At 40.3% G+C, this 11,959-nt stretch overlaps 1 protein-coding gene across 2 annotated transcripts in view; it reads right to left on the bottom strand.

Moving 5' to 3' along the window:
• Positions 1 to 428: 428 nt before the first annotated feature.
• The window catches only part of LOC113207286 (phospholipid-transporting ATPase VD), a 25,578-nt gene continuing 14,047 nt past the window's right edge, over positions 429 to 11,959 (bottom strand). The window contains exons 3-20 of one of the 2 annotated variants that reach the window (XM_026423784.1): positions 9,157 to 9,337; positions 8,848 to 9,064; positions 8,464 to 8,732; positions 8,220 to 8,369; positions 8,026 to 8,139; positions 7,642 to 7,938; positions 6,989 to 7,562; positions 6,736 to 6,906; positions 6,261 to 6,644; positions 5,927 to 6,176; positions 5,648 to 5,845; positions 5,207 to 5,564; positions 4,997 to 5,120; positions 4,746 to 4,903; positions 4,337 to 4,441; positions 4,064 to 4,251; positions 3,844 to 3,984; positions 429 to 3,329 (exon numbers count right to left, since the gene is read on the bottom strand). In XM_026423784.1, the coding sequence (XP_026279569.1) occupies positions 3,269 to 3,329; positions 3,844 to 3,984; positions 4,064 to 4,251; positions 4,337 to 4,441; positions 4,746 to 4,903; positions 4,997 to 5,120; positions 5,207 to 5,564; positions 5,648 to 5,845; positions 5,927 to 6,176; positions 6,261 to 6,644; positions 6,736 to 6,906; positions 6,989 to 7,562; positions 7,642 to 7,938; positions 8,026 to 8,139; positions 8,220 to 8,369; positions 8,464 to 8,732; positions 8,848 to 9,064; positions 9,157 to 9,337 (3,940 nt within the window). In that variant the 3' untranslated portion in view covers positions 429 to 3,268. The remainder of the gene's footprint in view (positions 3,330 to 3,843; positions 3,985 to 4,063; positions 4,252 to 4,336; positions 4,442 to 4,745; positions 4,904 to 4,996; positions 5,121 to 5,206; positions 5,565 to 5,647; positions 5,846 to 5,926; positions 6,177 to 6,260; positions 6,645 to 6,735; positions 6,907 to 6,988; positions 7,563 to 7,641; positions 7,939 to 8,025; positions 8,140 to 8,219; positions 8,370 to 8,463; positions 8,733 to 8,847; positions 9,065 to 9,156; positions 9,338 to 11,959) is intronic. The other variant, XM_026423786.2, reaches the window with a different exon arrangement.

The raw sequence follows: 11,959 nt of genomic DNA, 5'->3' as shown, positions 1-11,959 counted from the left end.
CACATTCTTTGAAAAATAATTTGGTCCGAAAGGGCGCCTCTATAGTCGGTTCGGAATTCGCTGGATGGTGCGCACCTCCACCGCTCCCCCCTCGCTCTCCGCGCCTGCAGGCTAGTGCGTAGGCAACCCATCGAGCTGTCGCGTATTCCTACGGACACCCGGAGTGCACTAAGTGAGAACAATGCTTTGAATTATGTAGAGATAAATAAAATACCTCTAGTCTCAGCTCATACTGTGTAATTTCACAGCTCATCTCATCAGAATACTCTCACCACAGAGTGAATGCTGAAAAGACCATAAACAAATTTGCTAGAATAATGCACCCAAGCACCTGTCATTGTGGATTGTCCTTGAGTAGATTGAGGTACTAGAGGTTTTCCTTTGGAAAGAGAATGGGTAGTAAAGTGGTAGAAAAAACCCAAATAGAGTCACCTTCAGAGTCATTTTATTGAATACCTTCGCAAATACCAATTGATAGTACTGCTTCAAATGCCAGGATTTATACGGGACAAAACAAGAGATGTCCAACTTGAACTAACAGATTGTCACATTGATTCTTTGAAGATATCATAATGCAAAATTTGAAGAGTAATGTCTGAAGAGGTAGTATAAATATATCCTTTTCATTAGACTGTATATACAGAACTTGACAGTGAGTACAGTGACATTGACAGTCATGACATAAAAATTGATAATTGGTCCCAATGGTCCCACAATACCAATTATTAGCATAATTTGTTGATAAAGTATGCACCAATTAATCATCATACCACATTATACTAGATCATGAAAAACAAAAGATAATCCAAATGATCTCTTATGAATGAGAAAGGCAATCAAACGATACCTCAAGTTTTCAATACAAGCGTAAATGAAGGGCACAGGACCAGATAAAACAGATGAAATACAAAAATGTATTCTAGAAATATAACAATTTATAGTTTTAGAAAGCAAACAAAAAGAATTTGAGGCAGGAGAATGTTCAGACAGTATACTGACTTTGTTGTTAAGAAATACAATACAACTTAAAGGGCACTAAACTGATTGACAAACAAACATACACTGTGCCAGCACATGGTGATACTAATTGACAGCTCAGAGTGGAATTCTTTCACAATTATGGACATAAATTATTCAAAGTTTTCATGTAATTAGATCAAGACTCAAAATTAAAGTAATTACGACCAGGTATATATAACTTGGTCATGTCTTCATTCAGTATAAGCCCTTTTTCCTATCTCTCCAATAAATATTTTACTAAAACAACATAGTTAGAATCTATATTCCACAACACAATTCTCAGCCTTAAAACAACAGATAAAAAGTGGTCCCTGTTTTGGGGAATAGCTACAGGATGAACAGGAGACCAATTTTGAGGATTTTTTTTTTACCAAAGATCACCTACACAAAACTTTCTCAGATATCCTGCAAAAAGTTAATCAGTGTTAAATCACATATTGTACAACACATACAGATAAAATTGATTCCATATTTTACACACTAAGATTGAATGGCACTTCTGTAAGGTGTCCTGAAGCACATTGTCTTTTATAATAAGAATTAGCATACTGAACATGTTTTTGATTTGATAAAAAATAATTTTAAGAATACACACTTCTGATTTCCTACATTAACGACACTAGGTCACACAATTTCAGAACCGTACATTATTTTAAACCTTTCTCTTTGGTAGGTGTCTGGCAACAGTAAGTTGAGAGTACTGCCTTGATAAAGCACATTAAAAGGTTAAGAACTACATCAACAGAAGTTCAATAATAAATATGCAGGACATACTCCAAAGATAACAGATCAACTGGAAGAATTACCACAATAGAACACACATATTGCAAGAGGCAATACTTGCCATTTGAACTAGAAAAATACATCTATATATGGCATGAAAATGAAATTATGCTTATAAATTGATAAAGAAGTCATTGCACCAAAAATAACAAAATTGTAAAATAATCTACCTACATGTAGTGTTTTAGGAAAGCAGTTAAACTTTACAAGGGTATCCCAACTGAACTAAAAAAGTGATAATACAGGGCAATACCAAGCTTGATATGTGACATATTGTTTTCATACAGACCAATTAAATGAAATGTCTAAGAGCCTTGTATATTATATGATTATTAACCCTCTAGACATTCTACATAACATACAACCTACAATATCTGAAGCGCTCTAATTAATGAAACCATCCAACTATCACATAAACTTCACAAGAGCCTCACTACTAAGTCATCATCTTTTACATTTGTTCAAAGGTAGACTGTTTGAGGAACAGGACTAAAAAGATAACATGAAACAAATAAAAAGGAGTTTGTTTACTTTCTATTTCAGTTGTGCATAACTTTTCTTTTGTCAGTAAAAGGAATGTTACAGGAACAAAATCATTTACAAGAAGACTCTGATACATAAAAATATTTGGTCAGGCATTGATGGCCAGCAAATAATCAACTTTTCAATGCAATAAGCAGAACAATTAGATACTAATTAGAGTTTAAATTATTACACTAATCATAAGTGCAGAAAATATGCTGGCCGGATATGCTTTCACCTCCCAACTGATGGCCTACGGTGAAAGCAGCAGCAAGCATATTTATTACACTATTACACAGCCATTAGTTTGTGTCCTCAACTTATACTTTATGCCCAAAATAAATCAGTAATTACACAAGAGGTAGAAGTAGAACTGCATAATCACATGGTCAATCATTTAAAAGTTATCATACAAAATATAGGAGGAATAGTCCTGAACACTATCACACAGGCATGCAGGAAGCCATGCCGAAAATCACTGAAATAAACCAGCAGATGCTCTTTCATTGCACAAACCTGAGATCCTTGCAATAGAACACTCATTTAGTCAAGAGCACTAATCTACATACCCAATGCTTATGATTATGGCAAGATTGAAGTGGAGAATGGACCACCAATAGCAAGTGGTCTCATCCTAAAAGCAGTCAATAAGTTGATAGTAATTATCTTTTCTTAGAAAATAAATGAACAAAAATAAAACCAATTATCTTTACAGTCACACTTTTCTTTTACATGAAAGAGGTGTAAAGCACAAACCTACTTTGTAAACCTTTAGTACAGTAAAAGAGTAGTATAAATAAGAGCGCTCAAGTATCTGCAAGAACACTTAGCACCTGGTGAAGGCACTCTATTTTGGCATTCACGCTATTGGAGTAAGCGTATTATTGAGAGTAAAAGTTCGTAATGGAACAATGTTGTGTTCAGCATTACTGGAGGCCAAATGTCATCCAACAGTAGTTAAGGGATTTACATACGTACATTTCTTCACTGGCTCTACCGTCGATCTGCAAGCAGAACAAACAAAAATGTAGAATTAAGTGATAGAATTTTTGAATAATAGATGTAAAGATAGTACTTAGAAGAAAAAAACAAACATAAAAGAAACAACACAATTAAAAAGTGCTTGACAGATCAAACAATTTCAGTTTCTGGTATTAGGTAACTGCAACTGCAGAGCTCCCTCAGCACCACACCACACCACACACTAAGACAAACATGCTGAACACATAGGACACAGGTGCTTAAAAGCAAAGCAAAAAGAATAACTGAAAAATTGAATCACCCCTGACAAAGTTTATCTCCTATCTTTTTCTTTGTGGGGGGTGGAGAGGTGATTGATTTAATCAACACAGCTCCATTAGATAAGATCTCTAAAAAATATGACAATCTTAAAGAATTTATGAGTTAGTACGCAAATGAAATGAATGTTCCAGCATGACAAAGAATACACACGTGCTGATGGGTGTGGTGTGCGATTCACTGTAGACATGCAATGTGAGTAGAGCGCTGCAGAAGTACCTGAACACCGACGATGCTGAAGTTGACCTGGACCAAGAAACCAGCATATCCTCACCTCGGCGACGAGCCCGACGCCAGTCTATTAGAGCCTTTGTCACATCATTGGGGAACAGTCGAGTTTCCAAGCAACGCATCACAAATCTGAATAGTAAGAGGCAGTCAATTAAAATAGCATACAGGAACCTACTGCTGTACATGGTATTCCAAAAGAATAATATACCTTGGCAGTAGAGCTGTCACTACAGACAACACAACAACACCCCAATGCTCTGGAGAGGCAAAGGCATGAAGTACTGCACCATAGCTTGTAGAATAGCCTAAATAGGGGAGTCTGATGGAGTTATAGATGATCATAAAAGCGAAGTAAATCACCAACGATAGTATTATCGCAGCAAGATGAATAATAGTCTGGAAAAGGGGATTACAAATATCTATCAATGTGTTGACAAAAAATGACAAAACACACATTTTATAAGAGTTGTCATCTTTATACCCAAGAACGAATTTCAATGGCAGCTTGAAGCAGCATGATAAACATGCAACAAGTGGTGACAGTTGTGCCAAACTGCCAAAGTCCAACATCAGAATCATTAAAAGCCTGCAAAACAAGGAGAACATTTTAAAAAAATTAGTGCTGTAAAAAAAAATTGTAGGAAATTAGATGTCTTAATCATAAGATGTGACAACACCACATGCTAATTGTCTATCAACAAACACTTAATTAATTATGAGTTTCATTCAAAATTCTGAAGATGACCTCTCTTTCCTGCCATTGATCACAATAACAAAACTTCAAATAAAGATATTGCCAATGGAAACGATCTCCAATATTTTGGGCGACAGCACCAAATACAACTTTGAATGAAATGTACATACAAAGTATACAGTGAATAATAACATACCCCTCTTGCTACAAAGAAAACCACTAAGCTCTGATACAGACAATCAGCCATAGTAACCCAGAATGAATGGGGCTTGTAAACCCTCCCCAATCTTCCTTGTCTGTACAGGTGGGGCTGAGCCAATAGGATTTCCTCTGGTGCATCCTGATCATAAATACCTACAAAGAACAAACAAAACAACCACAAGGAATTTATGTTTTAAGTTCATAAAAATACATAGTGTTGAGCTTTGAGTTCAATGGTTTTCATACCAATCGCAAAAGGAGAAAGTGAAGAAAACAATAAGTTGAACAACATTAAAAACATGTCATCAAGCATAATTTGGCCGGAGTATCCACAGTAAAGTTGATACCAAAATATAAGAAACACAAATGTCTGAAATGAGTAGATAAGATATATATTGTTAGTATGTTGTTATACAAATGCATTCCAGGACATGAACCACACACATTTACACTCACAGCATTTTTGTAGAAAAAGTAGAGAATCATAGAAGCCAGTCTATGGTAGCACCAATGCCCGTGAACAAGTAAGAACCTTTCTAAGTATTTGAATCGAGACAGAGCAAAGTCAGATGCCATGACAGCCTGTGTTCCTTCTTGACCTGAGATACCAATCCCAATATCTGCTGTCTGAATCATTGACACATCATTGGCTCCATCCCCAACAGCTAAAGTCCTCATTTTAAGTTGTTCTTTCACAACCCTCACAATGTAGGCCTTCTGTAAAGGCGTGGCACGGCAGCAAAGAACTGACGAACAATGCCTTGTTAGTTCTAAGAATGGTTTTTGTAGCTTTGATCGCCTATCCAAGATGTACCTGAAAATTAAAGGACCATAATAGATTGATGACATGTGAGAGAAAGAAAACATTGACTGTACCATTGTTATTCATTTACTTACGTTAAAGACTTTCCATCTACAACCAAAGCTCGCTTTCTGCTCAACCGAACTCCAGCTGAATGTGACATAGTTGGCATTGACAGAGCATTGGTATGAGGTTGAGGAACTCCATCCACTCGTTCATTAGGCTTGGGTCTAATACCAGCACCTCCCACGCGCATTCGAGTAACTGTAGGAGCACCAGTCATCACAGAAGGGCTAGAATGAAAAGGAAAAGTCAGCAAATTTGTGAATGTCACACATTAAATTGATAAATAAATCAACAATATAAGAACTTACGTCACAGATGGAGAATCTCTTTCAATCTCTGCAAGATAAAAAGCAATAGTTCGTTCTGCAGCTTCCTTGGACCTAGCTGATATCTTGAGAAGTTCCATTTGTGGAGAAAACAGTTTAGCAGAGTATGCTACATTGATGGCCGTTTCTGGTTTGTCACCAGTCAGTACCCAAAGAACTATTCCAGCACTAAGGAGAGCCGCAATTGTTTCAGGAACCCCCTCCTGAAGTCTGTCTTCAATACCAGTTGCTCCTAAAACAGAAATGATTTAAGTATAGGATTTCATTTAGATTAAACATATCAAACTAGGGAAAAAGTTCCAATATGCAAACAAACCTAAGAGAACAAGGGAGTTTTCCATACTGTTATATAGTTCACGCGTCCGCCGTTCGCGCTCACGGTGGTCACTGATCATCTCTACTTCCGACTTTGTGCGAGCCCAGCTGGTGTAAAATTGTTCAGAAATATTTCTCTTGGCCATTACCAATACACGCAAGCCTTGCTTAGCATATGAGTTCAGGTGTTGCTGTGTTCGTATTATAATGTGCTTCATAGCAGGATCATCAGTAGGAGCCAAAAGGGTTAGAATGGTGGAATCAGCTCCTTTGGAATACAATGTTATCTCCCGGGTTACAGGATGTCTAATCACAATGGACATGCATTTTCGCACAGAATCAAATGGGAGAAGTTGAAGAAGTTCAAATTCCATCAGACCTTCACCTTCACATTTCGAGGAGAAAAAGGACATTACTTAGGTGAAACTCGAATAAATAAAACTTATGGCATTCTATAATTATTGTAGGGTTAGTACCTGGCACAAACAATGTCGCATAATGAGAAGTTTTCCGCACCAGTCGACAGTTGTAGCTGTATGCCGCTTCTACAAGAGCAATTTCATCAGGACTTTCAGCCTCATAAATTGGCTTCATATCTCCAATAGTAGGAGTTCCACGGCCTTGACTGAGGGCTGGAGCACTACTGCCTAAAAACAAAATAAGGACACAAACTGAAAATTAGTATTATAATGTGAATAAATTAAATTTTGCACAGTCAAGAGAACTTACCCCGTCGATTGCCTAAGGAAATAAATGGTGGTACATTCAACAATCGAGGTCTTAGAGCAGACCTCTTCTTTCTCGAAAGTGGTGGGCTAGGTTGTACTTGAGATGAGGTAGGTACTGATAAAGACGTGTTTTCTAAACTTGAAAATCCAATAACTGTAGAGGAGTCTACAGGTGTTGGTACAGAGGCAGCTCTCATTTGATTAAGTGCACTTTTTGATGGAATTGGTTGAGGTGTACTTGATGTTGGGAGAGCAGATGAAGGGGGAGGAGATGGTGTCACAGACCGAGATTCTGTTAGTCTTGTATACTTATCCCCACATATTGTTGAGGGCGTAACATTAGGGTTAGAAGAATCAGATGGAGAAATGTTTTCTTGAGAATGGAAAAGAAACTTTGCACCATTAGAAGGAACATTAACATTACTACTTGAGTTTCCTGCTCTAGCTCCAGCGCTTTGAGGATGCTTAGATGTTGTTGGAGTTGTTTCCTCTTTAATAGGCTCTACTGATATTGAATTATTTGGATCAAATAAATTTGGCACAGGGTTCGATTCTATGACCCCACTATCATTCATCTAAAACAAAATTCATGGTCCAATAAATGTCTAGTTTACAACTAATATGTTTTAGTGAAAAAAATATTTTGAACCATACCATATCATGATGTGGATGTCTTGCAACAACAACAGTGTTACATATGGCTAAAACAAGGAGAAATTCCTGCAGCTTTTGTGAGTGAGCTGAACGCCCAACAATAGCTGCACTAGCTGCTCCACCAGCATCTTTGGCGCTATCACTTGCTTTTAGTGGAGAGGTAAGTTCAAAACCTGAAGTTTGTCCAAGTCCACTTATATCTTTCGACTTGAATGGCATATTTAATTGAGCTAATTCTTCTTGGAGAACAGGATTAACAGTCACTGGTATTGGCACACCAGGCCTTAGTCTTAGGGTCTGCAAACAAGATAAATAATGTTACAAAAAACAAAAACAAAAAAATTGAGGAAAGTTTGGATTGGGAAAAAAGAGGAAAATGCTTACTTCTATATTTTCAGGTGGAGGATGATTGTAATCTACTCCTCCAATTGCACATCTTCTAAATAACATTTTATTTTCTGTCAGAGTTCCTGTTTTGTCAGAAAAAATGTATTGTACCTGAGGAAAACCAACACATTATAAAGCGCTTTTCAAATGAAGAAAACAACATAAAATATTTAGAAGTCTCAGCAAGTTACCTGTCCAAGCTCTTCAGTGATATTGAGAGCTCTACATTCAATACGTTTGTCAGTCAGGGGATCATACAAGTCCTTGTTGTGGTGAATATGATACACTTGAGCAAGTTTTGTCATTTCTATGCTAACATACAATGATAAAGGAATCATTATCTACAAAATAAAAATAAACAAAAATATTATTTTTATATAGAACAGAAATCACATACAGCAAAGTTCTAGTTAATACTGATCCATTTCCTGTTACCTGAAGGATGATGATAAAAGTCCAAAATGCGAGAAATCCCTCAGTTGCAGGAGATCTTACACTTAAATTTGGAATGAATGGTATGCTCTCGCCGAGCTGAGAGGCTTCTTCATAGTATTGTAGCCAGAACCTGCACCCCACTGCGCCCACCACACAAAGAACAAGCAGAATAACAACACACCAGATAATGTCTGTGTTCATTTGCCGCTCAAGTTTTGATCGTTTGTATCTTGGGCCACCATTGTTTAACATCGCTTTGGACTCGTGACCTGAAACGTTAAGCGCGGACGTTCGATGAGAAAGGTGTAGAAACCGACAGAAAGACTTGCAACGTTCAACTAATCCCAACGTTTAGATGCAACATTTTGGCGCTCCTGTACAAACCTGCGTAAACGACGATGCCCTCCACAAAGTCGGTGTTCTTGAGCAGGCACTCGCGGAGGAGGAGGTTCTCAGTGCCGACGGGGACGGTGGCGCCGGTTGGGTGCACGACGGTGCCGTGGAAGCGGTACATCTTGGTGGTGGGTGGGTCTACCTCCACCTTACTACGGAACAGGCGTGGCTCGAACGTGCGGTGCTTGTCGGTAAACCCACGGACCACCTAAAAGCAGATCAACGAAAATAGAAAAGACGCAAAAAATGAAAGTAAAATAACAAGTTCAAAGTCGTGGGCACTTGATAGTCAGTTAGTACCTGACGCGGCTTGAGGTTAGTCTCGCCGTCCAGGTTGCAGGTGTCGATGTAGCAGAGCCCGTTGGGGTCCGAGGAGCGCAGCAGCAGGATGTCGGCGGGGATCACCTCGTTGTTGGACAGGTGCACCAGGTCGCCGACGCGCACGTCCCGCCACAGCAGCCGCTTGTACCGGCCCGCATCGCTGCCAACAGACAGGAAAACCAATTAACTCAAGGTAATTCAATTTTTGCATGCATGGAAAGTGAAGTCACTCTACGCCACCGTGAAAAGTACTCGTGAGTTACAGGGAAATTTTTCCATGATGTGTGTTGTAAAATTACAAGAACTGTGTGTATCGACTTGGATGCATAGACGAGCAAGAATAGTGTGTCGGAAATCATGGTTCCCACATTTTAGCTCCTGGCGTTTTCCAGAACTTTTCCTGGACTCTCCAGACTAAATTTTGAAAATTTCCATGGCCATTTTCAACGAAATTTTAGAGACTCGTCAGACAACGATAAAACTGTTGAAAATAATTTTAAAATTCACGCCATACTTGAGGTGGGAGGATCACAAACTTATGTGACTTTCCACATTGTCAGATCAGGTTTTGAAATTCATCTTGCTATAAAATTAAAAATGAACTAGTCATGTAATTCTAGAAATTGGATTTTCCCAGGAGAGTCCAACCAAATTGCAGGACTTTCCAGGTTTTCCAGACTTGTGGGGACTATGTAACTTATAAAGTACTAATTATGCTGTAAATTTACGAAGATATTTTTCACAGTGTGCAGCTTCAAAATGTGAGCGGATGCGGCACAAAGTAACCTCGTTTTCCTCATCTTTCGCCTTATATTTTGTGAAACATTCCGAAGCTACCAATACCGAGACAATTTCTGCTGTGCACTACGCTGATAAGCTGACCCGGATGGACGGACCTTACTGCGCTTGCACCACACCTCACGCATCCCCCCCCCCCTCTCCCAGCGTATGCAATTGATTGCGGGCGTCAAGAATACCGAGTAGTAATTAGCTACGGCTGCAAAAAATAAGCTAAGGCCACAAATTCCTTGCTCTTTAGATTAAGGCTCACATCGAACAAAACCATACATTCCGCCCCCTGCGGCCCGGGCACGGCAAGGGGGGAGGGGGAAGGGGGGGCAGATCTGCCGCAGCCTGGGTCTCGATGACGCACGCCGATATCTGGACGGCGCGATACCACAACGCACTAGCCAATCTCTCCCCCCCCCCCCGCAAACCTCTCCAGGATAGCGAGGTTTAAGTCACATTGCGGAAAGTAGCCCCCACGAGGATGACGCCACTAACGTCACAAAACGATTAAATGCTCATCCATCAGCGACGATAAAGAAAATTACAGATAAACGTGACACAAGACACAGGTACTTTAAAAAAATGAACAGCGCAAATAAGGACAAAAACAAAAGACGCGCATTCTTTAAGCCATGCGCGGTATAAGGCCTATCTTTATTTTTTATAAAGAACTATTTTATTTAGGGTATTCTGAATAGGTCGTATGGGGAGCGGGGGAAGGGTGAGAGGAAGGAGGGAGGGAGGGAGGAGGGTGAGAAGAGGGAGGGAGGAGAGAGGGAGGAGGGAAGGAGGAGGGTGGAAGGAAGGTAAGAGGAGAGCGGAATGCGAACGTGGAACACTTGTGTTCATCTGCTTCAAATATACGCGCCGTTCACTCTCCCCTGCTCCCGCGGACGCTAGCGCGCCAGGCCGAGGCGGACAGCGTAACGCCTATAAGATAAGCCGGGCGGTACCGACAGGACCATGACCACTCACAGTGAGAGGTGCACCGACCACCGAGGCAGCACCACCACGAGAAACAGACAACAGTAAATTATTAAAAAAAAAAAAAAGAAAAAAAAGAATGCGAAGCAAGCGGGACTGATTGATTGAATTCCTGGACAAAATATTTCGCTCTGTCGACATCCATGAGAAGGATGTGTGGCGACAGAAACCGGAGGAGAGCTGCTCTCAGGGTCACCGTGACGACATAGAGCGATAACGAGAGGCACACGGCCCGGGGGAAAGTGGGGAGGGGGAGGGGGGGTGTAAATACTCGCGCACTAGTAACGTAATGCACCCGTCTGACAGCGGAGCAGCGGAAGAGCGCAGCCGATACACGCTGGACCTGAGGATGAGGGCGGGAGGAGCGCGCCCTGCAGGAGGGACTGTTTGCTTTGCTGTTGAAGCTCCGGTTTGCGATAGACAGAACAAGGGAGCGAGCTAAACACTGTCGCGGGTTGTTTGACCACAAAAGCCTAACTTTAAATACATTTTTTAAAAAGAAAGAATAGGTCTGTTGTTGTAATTTTCTCTCATATTTAGCTACAGAGGAGAAGATGAGGGTGGGCAGAACGGCCGGAGGGGGTAACGCGAAAGCAAGAGGCTTCAGCGCGACAGCCAGTCCCCCATAGCGTCCAAAAATTATTGTTGATGTTTGTGATTGCTGGTTTGCGCTAGGTCTCTTCTCCTTTAGTTTGCTTCCACTCTTTTACCCTATCGAGAGTTAAAGCTGCTGACACATTGAAATTATTATTATTTTGATTTAAGTATAAAGTGTTTCAAGGTATCATCTGCTAATAACCAGATCAAAGCACCACAAACCGCCCGCACGCCCAAGGCCCCCTCTATCGCGACGAGATAAAGGCACGAGCCGCCCAGCCCAAAAGTGTGCAAATATTTGTTTCCGTAAAATTTTTGGTTCTGACAACTCTAGGTGTACTGCGTACCGATCGGTGGAGAGAGGAGGGTAAACCATCAGAGAGTGTGAGCGTGATAGGGAAAAAGGCGGGGG

The sequence above is a fragment of the Frankliniella occidentalis genome, unplaced genomic scaffold (genome assembly GCF_000697945.3).
Source record: "Frankliniella occidentalis isolate FOCC.00 unplaced genomic scaffold, Focc_3.1 Scaffold115, whole genome shotgun sequence".
Lineage (NCBI taxonomy): Eukaryota > Metazoa > Arthropoda > Insecta > Thysanoptera > Thripidae > Frankliniella > Frankliniella occidentalis.
The sequence above is the reverse complement of the archived record's forward strand: the minus strand, read 5'-3'. Positions and strand labels throughout refer to the sequence as shown.